Here is a 15,774-nt window from a genome sequence, read left to right on the forward strand (position 1 = left end):
ATCGTCAAAGCTCACAACATGTGAAAGACTAATTTACAGTCAACATATCCATCAATAAAATTCATAAATACATAATTTGGAGACAATGTTTCTATGGCAATGTAGTGTTTAACCAAGCAGTATTTATGCGCTAAACGGTTGGCTAGAGAAATCACACCTGCTACTAAGTGGGTTGCAGTTACTTACTATCTTTTCTTTGCTAAATTTTATTGCTCAGATTATATGCTCTTTGTGGGTGAATTCATCATCACCACTTTTATCATTTATTACTTACTGAGTGCATGTAATGGGCAAAGGGGGTGATTTTTGTCAGGTTTTAAATGAAAGGGGAAAAAATTTGCTTTGGGAGTGGAAAACTTTGCCAAACACAAGGGCTGGTTTGGACAAAGGAGACATGAGGCTGGATTGTATGGAGCAAATGAAGAAACTGAAAAGAGTGATTTTATGTGAAACGTCACTGGGAAAGAAACTTCTTGCGTAGTTGGGAGTAGAAAAGAAAAGAAGTAGGAAGTAGTATAAAGGAAGTAGGAAGTAGTATAAAGGGAATAGGAAGTAGAATAAAGGAAGTAGGAAGTAGTATAAAGGAAGTAGGAAGTAGAATAAAGGAAGTAGGAAGTAGTATAAAGGAAGTAGGAAGTAGAATAAAGGAAGTAGGAAGTAGTATAAAGGAAGTAGGAAGTAGAATAAAGGAAGTAGGAAGTAGTATAAAGGAAGAAGCATGAACTAGGAAAAGGAAAAAAGGGAGACCAAAGCAGAATATGAGACAGCAATCATTCAACCATTCACTAATTACACAAGAACTGAAAATCTGTTATGAATCTGGGAACTCTGAGAAGTTAATATCTTTTGATGGGGAAACTGAGGTCCAGGAAGTTTAAATGAGTTCACAGACACTAAACTGCTGACGTTAACTTTGAATCACAGCTTCAATTCTGAGATTTGTGTTCTTTCTACCATACCGATGCTTCTATACCTCTTGGAGGCCTTGTTTTTTTTTTATCATTTTTCTTATAGATTTTTACATTTCCCAAATTGAAAAAAAATTGAAAAGAAGTAGATATGTGGAGTTCTATATGCTAGAGAGGTTGAAAACATTGCTAAACTTTGTTGGAATGAAAACATCCTGAGAATAACTTTTTGGCAATTATTTCACAATGTATATATATGTTGAAAGACCTCCACGGAGAGTCTTCCTTCCAGGAGGACCCTTCCCAGGGAACAACGAGACCACTCGCGTCCGGATGCAATCAGCAAGAGGTTTATTCGAATACCAGGTACCTGGGGCGACAAAGTCTGTCGATAGGCTTTGCGCGCCCAACGGTTGGAGTGAGGGGTTTTTTATAGGAGCGGCGAAGGCGGGAAGCGTGGGTACAGAAGCGAGAAGCTTGGTTACTGGGTCTCTATTGGCTGATTTAAAAGCGAGGTCCTAATAAGGCGGTTTTTCGGGTGAGGCGGCAGGTTACACAAGCACCTATTTCTGTTCAAAAGATCAAGCTGGCAGAAGCTCATTGGCCAGTTCATACATGCACGGAAGCTCATTGGCCAGCTTATACGCGCGCGGGGTTTTTCTGGGGGGGTTTCCCTCTTTTACTCTGATTGGCTCGACTTTTGGCGCCGGCGGGACTTTTCTTGGGAGGAGTTTCTTAATTCTTGGCGCCGGCGGGATCTTCTTAGGGAGGAGTCTGTGACTCAGGTTTGTGTGTCGCAATCCCCTCCTCCCTCTAGGGGCTTTTTGAGACCTGGCCCAAGATGGTCAAATTATGGATTTCTCATTCCCCCATTTCTCTTGTGAATAAGAATGGAATCTTTCATTCGAGGTTTTTAAGCCATCTCTATTCATACTCACCTTGTCTTATTTGGTGATATTGCTGAGTTAGGACCAAGGCTTGCACAACTGACAGTCTGTCTTTAATGAACTGCATTAGCCGGTTGAAAATGCATGGGCCAAACAATAGTATTAGCAGGATAATTATTAGAGGGCCCATGATGGAGGAGAGTAGGGTTGTGAGCCAGGGGGAGCGATTGAACCAACTTTCAAACCATCCCTGTTCAGTCTCGAATAATTTTTGCCTCTGTTTGAGTCTTTCTCTTAGCTTAGCCATATTGTCTCTCACTAGCCCGGTATGGTCCGCATAGAAGCAGCATTCCTCCTTTAGGGCTGCACAAAGCCCTCCTTCCTGCAAAAATAGGATATCTAGCCCTCTCCTGTTTTGCAGAACTACTTCGGAGAGGGAGGTAAGTGACTTTTCTAGAGCGCTCACAGATTCTTCTAATGCTTTGATGTCAGTGTGCATGGCGGCCTGGAGCTGTCTGAACTGACTAGTTTCTATGAGTGCTGCCGTCCCCGTGCCCAATCCTGCCGCTATTCCTCCCACCATAAATCCTCCAAGCAGCACGGCCAGGGTGATAGAAACAGGCTCTCTCTTATAACGAAACCTTTTTTCAAAATAGTTATAGACATACTCAGAACTATGGTAGGTTATTCTAGGCCATAACTCAACCAAGACACAGTAGTCAGTGGTTCTGTTAAGCACTGCGGCAGAGACACATGGGGTTAGCCCGGTGCTGCAAGCCCAATAGGTCCCAGTAGGGGCTTCTAGATAGTAGGTGCCCCCGGTTAGGGTTTTGGTGGTGTCACATAAGACCCGGTGGGTTTTGGGGATGGTTCCAAGGCAAAGTCCTTTTCCAGAAACCTGGGACAAGGTTAGTTTATGCTGAGTGCCAGAGGCACATCGGCCGGAGACCTGGGTATGATTGGAGTAGTTGCCCCCGACTGCTATACCCTCGTAATAAGGGGGACTAGACACTAAGCACAGCCAGCACTCTTGGGTCCTGTCAGGGTCAGAGGCGTTAAGGGCGAAGCAAAGGAGAAAAGGAAAGATATAAGCATCTGAATGCAGAGTTCCAAAGAATAGCAAGGAGAGATAAGAAAGCCTTCCTCAGTGATCAATGCAAAGAAATAGAGGAAAACAACAGAATAGGAAAAACAAGAGACCTCTTCAAGAAAATTAGAGATTCCAAGGGAACTTTTCATGCAAAGATGGGCTCGATAAAGGACAGAAATGTTATGGACCTAACAGAAGCAGAAGATATTAAGAAGAGGTGGCAGGAATACACAGAAGAACTGTACAAAAAAGATCTTCACGACCAAGATAGTCACGATAATGTGATCACTGACCTAGAGCCAGACATCTTGGAATGTGAAGTCAAGTGGGCCTTAGAAAGCATCACTACGAACAAAGCTAGTGGTGGTGATGGAATTCCAGTTGAGCTATTTCAAGTCTTGAAAGATGATGCTGTGAAAGTGCTGCACTCAATATGCCAGCAGATTTGGAAAACTCAGCAGTGGCCACAGGACTGGAAGAGGTCAGTCTTCATTCCAATCCCAAAGAAAGGCAATGCCAAAGAATGCTCAAACTACCGCACAATTGCACTCATCTCACACGCTAGTAAAGTCATGCTCAAAATTCTCCAAGCCAGGCTTCAGCAGTATGTAAACCGTGAACTCCCAGATGTTCAAGCAGGTTTTAGAAAAGGCAGAGGCACCAGAGATCAAATTGCCAACATCCGCTGGATCATGGAGAAAGCAAGAGAGTTTCAGAAAAACATCTATTTCTGCTTCATTGACTATGCCAAAGCCTTTGACTGTGTGGATCACAATAAACTGTGGAACATTCTGAAAGAGATGGGAATCCCAGACCACCTGACCTGCCTCTTGAGAAACCTGTATGCAGGTCAGGAAGCAACAGTTAGAACCGGTCATGGAACAACAGACTGGTTCCAAATAGGAAAAGGAGTGCGTCAAGGTTGTATATTGTCACCTTGCTTATTTAACTTATATGCAGAGTACATCATGAGGAACGCTGGGCTGGAAGAAGCACAAGCTGGAATCAAGATTGCTGGGAGAAATATCAATAACCTCAGATATGCAGATGACACTACCCTTATGGCAGAAAGTGAAGAGGAACTCAAAGGCCTCTTGATGAAAGTGAAAGAGGAGAGTGAAAAGGTTGGCTTGAAGCTCAACATTCAGAAAACAAAGATCATGGCATCTGGTCCCATCACTTCATGGGAAATAGATGGAAAAACAGTGGAAACAGTGTCAGACTTTGTTTTTTTGGGCTCCAAAATCACTGCAGATGCTGATTGCAGCCATGAAATTAAAAGACGCTTGCTCCTTGGAAGGAAAGTTATGACCAACCTTGATAGTATATTAAAAAGCAGAGACATTACTTTGCCGACCAAGGTCCGTCTAGTCAAGGCAATGGTTTTTCCCGTGGTCATGTATGGATGTGAGAGTTGGACTGTGAAGAAAGCTGATCGCCGAAGAATCGATGCTTTTGAACTGTGGTGTTGGAGAAGACTCTTGAGAGTCCCTTATACTGCAAGGAGATCCAACCAGTCCATTCTAAAGGAGATCAATCCTGGATGTTCATTGGAGGGACTGATGCTAAAGCTGAAACTCCAATACTTTGGCCACCTCATGAGACGAGTTGACTCACTGGAAAAGACTCTGATGCTGGGAAAGGTTGGGGGCGGGAGGAGAAGGGGACGACGGAGAATGAGATGGCTGGATGGCATCACCGACTCTGTGGACATGAGTTTGAGTGTACTCCGGGAGTTGGTGATGGACAGGGAGGCCTGGCGTGCTGTGATTCATGGGGTCGCGGAGAGTCGGACATGACTGAGCGACTGAACTGAACTGAACTGACTGAGGCTCCCTGTACCAGGTTGAATAATCGGTCCCTAGTTTCTGGTGTAGGGGCCTCTGATGGTCCTGGCAGAGGTGTCAACTGACTAGGTGAGGGGGTACTAATTTTGATTACGGGGCGTATCTTAGGGGCTTGAGGGCTCCGAGCCGTCAAGACGGTGTTGGGTCCGACAGCAGCAGTGGGGCCTGGGGTTTCTATGGTTTGGAGGATGGTTAAGATACCCCCGTAATAGGGGCCATGCCAATAGATGGGCCCCATAGTGGTCTGAATTCCCCAGCTGAGCCCTGAAGTCCATCGGAGTCCCTTTGCTGTTTCTTGGTTGAACATTATCTTAACTTGGGCATACCTATCTTTCCCGTCTGGGCCTGGGGAATATGCACCCCAGTCGGGGGCCTTTAGTGCAAACGAGAAGATAATTCCATCCCTGTTTCCAACGTCCCACTTATGTTTGCCATCATTTGAGGTCACGCAGGACCAAGAACTACACCAATAATGTTGTAGGCCCCCGCAAGTTTTCCAGTTTTTCATATACCCTGGGCATGCCCAAAACCCGTTGTCCTGCAGAAGTCCCCCAGCCCAAGTTACTTGTACGAGGTCTTTGAAGTTAAAATACAGAATTGGCCACCAAGTGTTGGGGGGGTGAATCTCGGTGGTCGAGTTGAGTACCTCGCCGGTTAGCCCATCTAGAAGTTTCCAGGTTATTTGTTTTGGGGTATGGGGGTTAGTAGGGGATACAGGTGACAGGGAACCCAAGATTATAAGGATTACAGCTATATAATTTTTGAAAGTCTTATCTTGAGTGGATTTTGAGAGCGCTGGAGCTTCCATCGAGGCGGTCCGTCCGGGCTGTCTTGGCTGATGTCGGCGGAGCTCGATGACGGGGCACGCTTAACGTGCGAAGAGTGGATCCAAGCAGCGATGCCGTCTACCTTCAGGGCGGTTGGGGTAGTCAAGAGGACTGTATAGGGTCCTTTCCACCGGGGCTCGAGGTTTTTAGTCTGATGTCTGCGGACCCAGACAGAGTCTCCAATCTGAAATGGGTGCGGGATCACGGGTTTGTTCAGCTGTTCCTGGTAGGCTGCGGCCAGTGGTCCCCAAACTTCCTTTTGTACGATCTGGAGCGCCTGCAGATGGGCTTTTAAAGAAGGGCTGTTAGCATGTTCAGCAATATGGGGATCGAGGAGAGTGGTGGCCGGCGGTGGGGCCCCATATAGTATTTCAAATGGGGTTAAGCCGTGGGGCCCTGGGGTATTCCGGGCTCGGTATAGGGCCAGGGGCAGTAGGGACACCCAGTCTCTGGAGCCAGTTGCAAGCGTTAATTTGGTTAAGGTCTCCTTGATGGTTCTATTCATTCGTTCTACCTGCCCTGAGCTTTGGGGTCTGTAGGCGCAATGTAATTTCCAATTAATCCCCAACAGCTTAGCCACCAGCTGACTTACCTGGGAGACGAAGGCTGGCCCGTTATCGGTCCCTAGTGCCTGGGGCATTCCATACCTGGGAAAAATTTCTTCTAGCAGCTTCTTGGTGACTGTTCGGGCCGTCTCCTGTTTCGTGGGGAAGGCCTCTTCTGCCATCCGGAGGGCCGTGGTCAGGGCGATGAGTTCGGCTTTCTGGGCTGAGGTCCCCGGCGGAAGGGCTTCTGCCCAGATTACCTCGGTTTCCGTAGTCACAGCTGCCCCCGCCTTCCTTTGTCCGTTATCCACCAAGCTGCTACCGTCAGTGTACCAGGTGAAGTCCGCGTCCGGCAGTGGTCGGTCTGTCAGGTCTGGCCTGGTCCCATGCGCCTCCGCAAGAATTAAGTGGCAGTCATGCCATTCGGGTTCTTCCGGGATTGGGAGCAGGGTGGCCGGGTTGAGTGCCACGATGGGACCGAAATGCACTCGGTCCGTGTCCAGGAGCATGGCTTGGTAGTGAGTCATCCAGGAATTGGATAGCCAGCGATCTGGTGGCTGTCTGATGAGGGCTTCTACCGCGTGGGGGGCGAAGATGGTCAGAGGTTGTCCCATAGTCAACTTGTGGGCGTCTTTGGTGAGGACTGCGATGGCGGCCACCATGCGTAAGCAGGGTGGCCATCCTGACGCCACAGGGTCTAGTTTCTTGGAGAGGTATGCCACAGGGCGCTTCCAGGGTCCTATGGTCTGAACTAAGACCCCCTTTGCATAACCTTGCTTTTCATCTACGTATAACCCGAAGGGTTTAGTCAGGTCCGGGAGCCCGAGGGCGGGAGAGGTCGATAGGGCCCTCTTAATATTTTCGAAGGCATTGGAATGCTCTTCCCGCCAGTCAAAGTATGCTCCCTGTTTTGTGAGAGGGTAGAGAGGTGCCGCCATTTCGGCAAAACCCGGTATCCAAAGGCGGCAAAACCCCGCTGTCCCCAAGAATTCCCGCAACTGGCGGGGGTTTTTAGGGACTGGAATGTTCATGATGGTCTGTTGGCGGGCTATAGTCAGCCACCTCTGTCCTTCTTTTATCCGGTAGCCCAGATAGGTGACTTGTTGTTGGCATATTTGGGCCTTTTTTGCCGATATCCTAAAGTCCGGTATCCTAAAGTCCCCAAAGCCTCGAGGAGGGCAGACGTACCTTTTTTGCAGTCTTCTTCCGTTCTTGCCGCTAGTAGGAGGTCATCTACATATTGCAGCAGGATGAGGGTTGGGTGTTGGACTCTGAAGTCAGCCAAGTCTCGGTGCAGAGCCTCATCGAAAAGAGTCGGACTGTTTTTGAACCCTTGTGGGAGGCGGGTCCAAGTTAACTGTCCGGATATCCCCAGCTCTGGATCCTTCCATTCAAAGGCAAAAAGGGGTTGGCTATCTAGATGCAATCTCAGGCAGAAGAAGGCATCTTTAAGGTTTAGCACCGTATACCAGACATGGGTTGGCGGGAGCCCACTCAATAAATTGTACGGGTTGGGGACTGTGGGGTGTATGTCTTCTACCCTCTTGTTGACTTCTCTCAAATCTTGAACTGGCCTATAGTCTCCCGTGGCTGGCTTTTTTACAGGGAGGAGGGGGGTGTTCCAGGGCGACCGGCAGGGGATTAAGATTCCTTGGTCTAAGAGTCTCTTGATGTGCGGCCGGATTCCTTGGTAGGCTTCTCGGGACATGGGGTATTGCTTGATTGACACCGGGGAGGCGGTAGCTTTTAGAGATATTATTAAGGGCGGCTGTCTAACGGCCAGTCCTATCCCCCCGGTCTCGGCCCATGCTAGCGGGAATTTTTGTAGCCAGAGGTCGCCTTGAGCCTCATTAGGTCTTTCCTCTTCGTAGAGCTTATATTCATCTTCCAATTTTCGGGTCAAAACATGGAGAGGCTCCCCTTGGGGCCCCGTCACACAAGATCCCGCCTCTCTGAAATGCACTTGGGCCCTGAGCTTGGTGAGGAGGTCTCGTCCCAACAGGGGGTAGGGGCAATCAGGCACATGTAGAAAGGAATGGATTACCTCTCCGGTGGCCAGGCGTACCCTTCGGTCCGTGGTCCACAGGTATCGCTTACCTCCCGTGGCGCCTTGGACCCACGCTGACTTGTTACTCAAGGGTCCCGCCGGACGAGTCAGCACGGAGTGTTGAGCGCCGGTGTCCACCAGGAAGGTGACAGGTTGCCCCCCAACGTCGAGAGTTACCCTGGGCTCAGGGGGGGGCTCCTGGCCCTGACTCTCCTAGTCTTCCAAAGTTAGCAGGGCCGTCTGGGGCCTCGGTCGGCGGGGCCCCTTTGGTCGCTTTGGGCAGTCTCTAATCCAGTGTCCTTTTTCTTTGCAGTATGCACATTGGTCTTTATCTATTCGGGGCCCCTTCCGCTCTCCCCCTAACTTATCCTGCCGCTGTCCTGAAACTACGGTGGCCAACAGTTTACTAAACTCTTTATTTCTCTTACGGTCTCTTGCATTTTCCCTTTCTTCTGCCTCTTTCCTAAGCCTTTCCTCTCTTTCTTCTTGTGTCTCTCTCTTATTGAATATACGTTCTGCCTCCTTTACTAAGTCTTGTAAGGAACTCTCCTTGAGATTTTCTAATCTCTCTAGTTTCTTCCTAATATCTGGGGCGGACTGCCAGATAAAGGACATGGGGAGGTTGCACCCCGGGTCTTCAGGGTTATAAGGAGTGTACATGCGGTAGGCTTCTTTAAGCCGCTCTAGAAAGGCGGAGGGGGACTCCTCAGGACCCTGGGTGACTTGTTTTACCTGGGCCAAATTGGTGGGGCGTCTTGCTGCCCCCTGGAGACCCGCTATGAGCAACTGGCGATAGAGACGTAGGTGGTTCCTACCTTCAACCGTGGAGAAATCCCAGTCGGGGCGCCCCAGGGGGAAAGCAGCGTCAATCTCATTAGGTAGTTGGGTGGGGCGACCGTTTTCGCCTGGGACATTTTTCCGGGCCTCCAAAAAGACTCGCTGCTTTTCTTCAGTGGTTAGTAGTGCCTGCAGCAGCTGCTGGCAGTCGTCCCACGTGGGTTGGTGAGTAACTAAGATGGACTCAATTAAGGAGATTAGCCTGGAGGGGTCTTGGGAGAAAGAAGGATTGTTATTTTTCCAATTATAGAGATCGGAGGCAGAAAAGGGCCAGTATTGGGGTTGGCCATTTGGCCCCGTTTGCAAAGGAAGGGCCTGCGAGGTGGAGTCTGGGGGTTGCTCTCGGCGGCCCCGCAGTCGTCCGGCCACCGGGGAGGGCGCCGGAGCGGTCGGGGCGCTGGGAGCTGCTTCTACTGGGGCAGCTTCTCTCATTGGGGCAGGGCCTTGATAAGGTGGGGGGTCGTCGGTTAGGAGATCTATGAGGTGGCCTTCCTCCGGCGGTAACACCGGAACTGTCATAGGTGGCCTCTTATCTTTCTGTTCGCTAGAGGCTTTAGTCAGGGTTGGATATAAGGAAGAGTGAGTAGAAAGTCGGGTTGGGGCGGGTGAAGGGAGGAGCGGAGGGGTTGGAGCCGATGGGAGAGAGGGGCCTTTGGGGGTGACGAAGGGTTTGACCCAAGGCGGGGGAATACAGGCCAGGGCTTCCCAAGTTACGATGTAAGCCACTTGGTCAGGATGGCCATGCGGTCCTGGATCCATGATTCTGGATTTCACCTGAGAAATAATGTCGAGGTTAAATGTCCCGTCCTGTGGCCAACCCACGTGGAAGGATGGCCATTCGGACGAGCAGAAGGTGATCCATCTTTTTTTCCGAATTTCCACCGACTGGTTGCGGGCAACGGTTAGGACATCTTTCCAATGCTGCAGAGTAAGACTTAGGGGGGTGGTTACGGATTGACCCATCTCTTCTAGAAGGACAAATCCCACTATGAAACAAACAAACAGTAGACAGACACCACAACACCAAAATCGCACAGTGCGGTCTTTGCGCAAAACCGAAAGCAAAAACTCGGATGGAGACGTAGATGAGGGTCCGGTTCCCTCGTCTCCCTGGAGTTCCACGTACCCCTCGGACAGAGGCTGAGCCCCAAAAAGTCCAATTTGGTCCGTGGACTGAGACAGATGAGCACCGAAAAATCGGGCTCCAGGCAGCCATGGAACGTCTTCCAGGCTTGCGGAAGGAAGTCCGAGCTCGTCAGCTCCTTCCCAGTTCCGCCAGATACAGATTGTTCAGCTGAACTCTAGAGCACATGTACAGTACAGAAGCGTAGAAGCAGAGAAACACAGAAGCATAGGAGCGTAGGAGCGCTGGCCAGCTTACCTCCCGGTGGTGGGTCGGTGGTCCCTGGGTGAGAAAGGGCCTTGATCCCGGACGAGCCCCCAAATGAAAGACCTCCACGGAGAGTCTTCCTTCCAGGAGGACCCTTCCCAGGGAACAACGAGACCACTCGCGTCCGGATGCAATCAGCAAGAGGTTTATTCGAATACCAGGTACCTGGGGCGACAAAGTCTGTCGATAGGCTTTGCGCGCCCAACGGTTGGAGTGAGGGGTTTTTTATAGGAGCGGCGAAGGCGGGAAGCGTGGGTACAGAAGCGAGAAGCTTGGTTACTGGGTCTCTATTGGCTGATTTAAAAGCGAGGTCCTAATAAGGCGGTTTTTCGGGTGAGGCGGCAGGTTACACAAGCACCTATTTCTGTTCAAAAGATCAAGCTGGCAGAAGCTCATTGGCCAGTTCATACATGCACGGAAGCTCATTGGCCAGCTTATACGCGCGCGGGGTTTTTCTGGGGGGGTTTCCCTCTTTTACTCTGATTGGCTCGACTTTTGGCGCCGGCGGGACTTTTCTTGGGAGGAGTTTCTTAATTCTTGGCGCCGGCGGGATCTTCTTAGGGAGGAGTCTGTGACTCAGGTTTGTGTGTCGCAATCCCCTCCTCCCTCTAGGGGCTTTTTGAGACCTGGCCCAAGATGGTCAAATTATGGATTTCTCAATGTCAAATCATTACATTGCATGATTATATTTTTCAAGTATATTTCAGTGAAGCTGGAAATAAAAAAAGAAAATAATTTTCAACACCAAGTAGTGGAAGTGTGAGAAATAGTGTTGGGATGTGTTGAGGACAACCTTGAATGACTGAACAAGACAATCCAGACACCTGATAATCATTTGGTTTTGTTTTCTTCTCCTTTGATTCATTTGCAGATATGTTGGCTTTTTAAGAAAATTCTTATTAGCTGCATATTTTGATTTAATAATTATTTTGTTTTCAATCATTTAGTATGAGGATGGCTTATTAAATCACAAAGCTAATACTTAGTATTTGTATGAGATAACTCTTGACAAAGTATTATCTGAATAGAATCATTTTGTAATTTGATGAAATGTTCTCCCAAAGAAAGTGTTCTCAACCTTAATGTAATGTGTCAACCTGACAAATTAACAAAACACATCAAATAATAAAACACTGAAAGTGCCAATTTGATCTTCACAGCAAATTGTCCAAAAAGATTTGGTGATTTTTAACACAAGTCAGTATGTTCTGTATTCTATAAATGACCTTCAAGCAGAAATAAACTTTACATCTGAACTTCCTTAGGTAATTTTAAGAATAGTTCAAAAAGGGCCTAGTAGCAAAATGAAATGGGAAGACATTTGTCTAAACAAATCAGTTCCATTTCTCTTATATTTTTATAAATAAAGAGAAAGTATTGTCTGCTCAATTTACATTATCTGTGTGTATATCATTATTTTATTGTCTATGACAATCCTATGCTGGTCAGAAGCAAAGCTCAACTCCTTTGAATCAAAGTGTGCCTTATATATAGTGGCTCCTTTGCACATGAACACTTGGGGATCCTTTATCAATTATGATTATGGATAATCATGAGAAATATGTAACATTTCCAAGTAATTCTCCACATTTTGTGTTTGGTTGCTAGTGTCTTTTTAACAGTAAGAAAAGTTAACTAGATGTTGCAGAGGTATTTTTGTCCCAGATGCAAAATTTTCTTCAACACATTACATACTTATTAAATATCTTCTATGCACTTGGTGCTGTGCATCCCGAGGTTGGAAATCCATGGGATATTATTTTTAATTGCTTAAGGAAGATTTACAGTCTCATTTAGGAGGTGCATCCAAAGAAAAGGAAACAAAGAGTTAATTGTTCAATCAACATGTATTCAAATGCTAAGATGTGTGACTCAGACAGTATGTACCCCAGAGATCAGAGAAAGGGGAGGTCAAGTTGCATTCCACTGATCTCTGAAGTGAGCCTTAAAGAATTTTAAGCAGTGAACTTAGGACATACTAATGGGCTTAAATGAATATTAGTTGAATGAATGGATAAAGCAGGAACAAGGAGCAATGGTGGGAAGGGCAAGAGCAGCCCCAGGAAGGTGCTTTCCTTTCAATGCTGACTGAGTGTCAGTATGTGGATTTTCACTGCTCAGGAATCTTTATTTCCTCCAAATAATTGCTCTGTCTGCTTTTTTTCCCCCAACAAATTTGCAAGCCTACTAGCTCCTGCTCAAAAGCCCTCCAATTATTCCCATATGTCTAGTGGTTTACCTTTTAGGAGTCCCCTCTATGTGCTCTCCCTTCCCTTCACAGGGACTGAACTTATAAAACACAGTGATTATCCCAGCTCCACAGAGAAGGAAATTGAAACTCAGATGTAAGGAAGCCAGCTGGGAAGCCTCTGCACTGACTGTGCCCACATCTCCAAATCATTATTTTTTAGTGGAAGATCACTGGAAAAAAGTTGTTTCTGCAGTAAAATAAGTTTGAGAACCACTGCATACTCTCATCAGTATAGGTTTTATAAAGTACATTCCTGTGTTACAGTCTCTGAGACACTCTGTCATAAAGAGTCCTGTTAAAGTGTGTTTAATGCAGCATTTATGATTACAAATCTTTTTATCCCATCATCAATTATCATTGTTTCCCAGAACACCTGAGCATATATTTCAACTTTCTTCACCTTTAAACATGGGCTCTAGCATCTCTTCAAATCCTAGTCCTCACCCTCCTTTCCTACCATTTTTAAAATTACAGACACTCCTCTTTTTTTTTTTTCTCTACACTCGGTCTTCATTGCTGTGCTCAGGCTTTCTCTAGTCGCAGTGCTCAGGCTTTAGAGCACACGCTCAGTAGCTGTGGTACACAGGCCTTGGTTGCCCCACAGGAATCCTCCTGGACCAGGGATCAAACCCACATCCCCTGCACTGGCAGATGGACTTCCAACCACTGAACCATCAGGGAAGTCCAGACACTCCTGTCTTAAAAGTACTCCTTCCTGTGCTAATATATCTGACTCCTCTTCTAAGATATAATGGGGTGAATTGTGCCCTCTCAAAATTTATATGTTGAAGTCCTAGCCTCCTAGCCTCCGAATGTGACCTTATTTGAAAATAGGGTCACTGCAGAAGTAGGTGGTTACATTCAGATGAGCTCATTTTTCTAGTCGGGGGCTCTAACCCCCAATGTGAGTGGGATCCTTATTTAAAGGGGAAATGTCGACACAGAAGTGCAAACAGGAAGAATGCCACATGGAAATGAAGGCAGAGACTGGGATGATGCTTTTGCAAGCCAGCTTTCATCAGAGCTCAGTTGGTAAAGAATCCGCCTGCAATGCAGGAGACCCCGGTTTGATCCCTGGGTCGGAAAGATCTGCTGGAGAAGGTATGGGCTACCCACTCCGGTATCCTTGGGTTTCCCTGGTGGTTCAGCTGGTAAAGAATCTACCTGCAATGTGGGAGACCCTGGTTCGATCCATGGGTTGGGAAGATCCCCTGGAGAAGGGAACAACTACCCACTCCAGTAGTCTGGTCTGGAGAATTCCATGGGCTGTATAGTCCATGGGGTTGCAAAGAGTCAGACAGGAAACTGAGCAACTTTCACTTCGTAAACCAAGAAACAACAACAATGGCAGCAAATCACTGGATGTTAGGAGAGTTTCAGAACATATGCTCCCTCAGAGCCCCATGGGAACCAACCCTGCCTGCCCGACACCTTGATCTCAGACTTCTGGCCTCCAGAACTGCAAGACAGTCAATTTCAGTTACTTAACCTCCCCCCAATTTGAGGTACTTTTTACAGCAGTCTGAGGATACTCTGCATGTGGTGTTTTCCATGCTCACTTCTCCAGAACGTTCCTCTCTTCCTTTCCATTCCTCCTCTCTTAACCTCTGAATTCCCTAGGCCTTAGCACCAATGTCCGCTCCTCACTGACGCTTCCCTTGACTTCCCTAGAACAACACATTGCCCTCCAGCCTGTATTCCCACAGCACTTTGCTTATTTCTCTATTGGTTTGTAACCCTCCTGGAAATGATCTTTTTCCTCTTTGTATTCACAGCACTGAACGGAATGACAGTCACCCTTAGTTAGGCTCCCAGTATATATGTTTGAGGGAACAGCTGAATGACAGATGAGTCGTGGTGCTTGCTCTCCTGACTTACTGTGCATCACAAAGCAGTGGAGTGGTGGTCACGACGGTCTGGTCTGAGATGGCACAAATAGCTTTCGATGGAGTAAGTCCAAGTGTAGGATAAAGTGGTCATTAGCATCTCTTCGGAGAAGGCAATGGCACCCCACTCCAGTACTCTTGCCTGGAGGATCCCATGGACGGAAGAGCCTGGTGGGCTGCAGTCCATGGGGTCGCGGAGAGTCGGACACGACTGACCGACTGAGCGACTTCACTTTCCTGCATTGGAGAAGGAGGTGGCAACCCATTCCAGTGTTCTTGCCTGGAGAATCCCAGGGACAGGGGAGCCTGGTGGGCTGCCCGTCTATGGGGTCGCACAGAGTCGGACACGACTGAGCGACTTCACTTTCACTTTCCTGCATTGGAGAAGGAAATGGCAAACCACTCCAGTGTTCTTTCTTGCCTGGAGAGTCCCAGGGACGGGGAAGCCTGGTGGGCTGCCCGTCTATGGGGTCGCACAGAGTCGGACACGACTGACGTGACTTAGCAGCAGCAGCATTTCTTCTCAGTGCTTTGCTAGTGGCTCAGATGAGATCAGCACGGTATGAGCACCTTGTGATGTGGTTCTACTGCGGGCGCCATTAGGTCCAAGCATCCTGGCTCCCAGCATGAAGCTTCAATTTCATATTGATGCCTGGGGGGATGAAGCTGTGTATCGTGGGGCAAATACTTCATGATTTTAATTGGAACATTCAGGACCCTTAATACCTGTGATGGCTCTGTGAGATGTAGGAAGTTTTAATTAAAACCTTTGTTATGGATTTATCTCCTTCCCACCAAAATAGGAAAAAATATCCTGGTTTTCATAGCTACATTGAAAGGAAATTTATCAAAATTTTATTGTTACTATAACAGAAATGGATTTCTGATTAGAACATTGAAGATTTATGTATAATTGTGTCTTGTTATTTTACTCTGATGTTCGTGCCTATTTTGTTTTTGAGAAGTATATTTTGCCAAATTTGTAAATTTACAAAGCAAAGCACCCATTTTGTTTCAGGATACTACATTTTACTCCTCAGGTAACTGCCTGTCATCCTTTTCCGAGGATGGTCCAGTTTAGCATGGAAATCCCTGCATCCCTCCACTGCTTTGTGACGCACAGTAAGTCGGGAGACTCATTCGTCATTCAGCTGTTCCCTCAAACATATATACTGGGAGCCTAACTAAGGGTGACTGTCATTCTGTTTAGTGCTGTGAATACAAAGAGGAAAAAGACCATTTCCTGTCTTGCACAGTTG

At 47.5% G+C, this 15,774-nt stretch overlaps 2 protein-coding genes across 2 annotated transcripts; both read right to left on the minus strand.

Annotated features, from left to right (window-relative positions):
- Window positions 1-1,277: 1,277 nt before the first annotated feature.
- On the minus strand, window positions 1,278-4,970 carry LOC148775849 (endogenous murine leukemia virus Env polyprotein from Emv-2 locus-like). Its single transcript, XM_088842826.1, has 2 exons — window positions 4,799-4,970; window positions 1,278-2,890 (listed from the first exon to the last, which is right to left on the minus strand). The coding sequence occupies exons 1-2, from the start codon at window positions 4,968-4,970 to the stop codon at window positions 1,833-1,835; spliced, it is 1,230 nt and encodes a 409-aa protein (XP_088698952.1). The 3' UTR covers window positions 1,278-1,832.
- A 3,148-nt stretch (window positions 4,971-8,118) lies between these two features.
- Window positions 8,119-10,452, minus strand: LOC129560003 (uncharacterized). The gene has a single exon (XM_088842855.1). It carries the CDS (start codon window positions 9,949-9,951, stop codon window positions 8,365-8,367), a length of 1,587 nt encoding a protein of 528 aa, XP_088698981.1. The 5' UTR covers window positions 9,952-10,452; the 3' UTR covers window positions 8,119-8,364.
- Window positions 10,453-15,774: the final 5,322 nt, after the last annotated feature.

Source organism: Moschus berezovskii, chromosome 13 (genome assembly GCF_049115385.1).
Source record: "Moschus berezovskii isolate FMDL1 chromosome 13, NW_MosBer_1.0, whole genome shotgun sequence".
NCBI lineage: Eukaryota > Metazoa > Chordata > Mammalia > Artiodactyla > Moschidae > Moschus > Moschus berezovskii.

Coding starts and splice junctions, on each gene's coding strand:
- LOC148775849 (XM_088842826.1), bottom strand. CDS start 4,970: ATGGGGCCCATCTATTGGCATGGCCCCTATTACGGGGGTATCTTAACC. Junction 2,891..4,798: donor AATTAGTACCCCCTCACCTA/GTCAGTTGACAC, acceptor CTCTGCATTCAG/ATGCTTATATCTTTCCTTTT.
- LOC129560003 (XM_088842855.1), bottom strand. CDS start 9,951: ATGGGTCAATCCGTAACCACCCCCCTAAGTCTTACTCTGCAGCATTGG.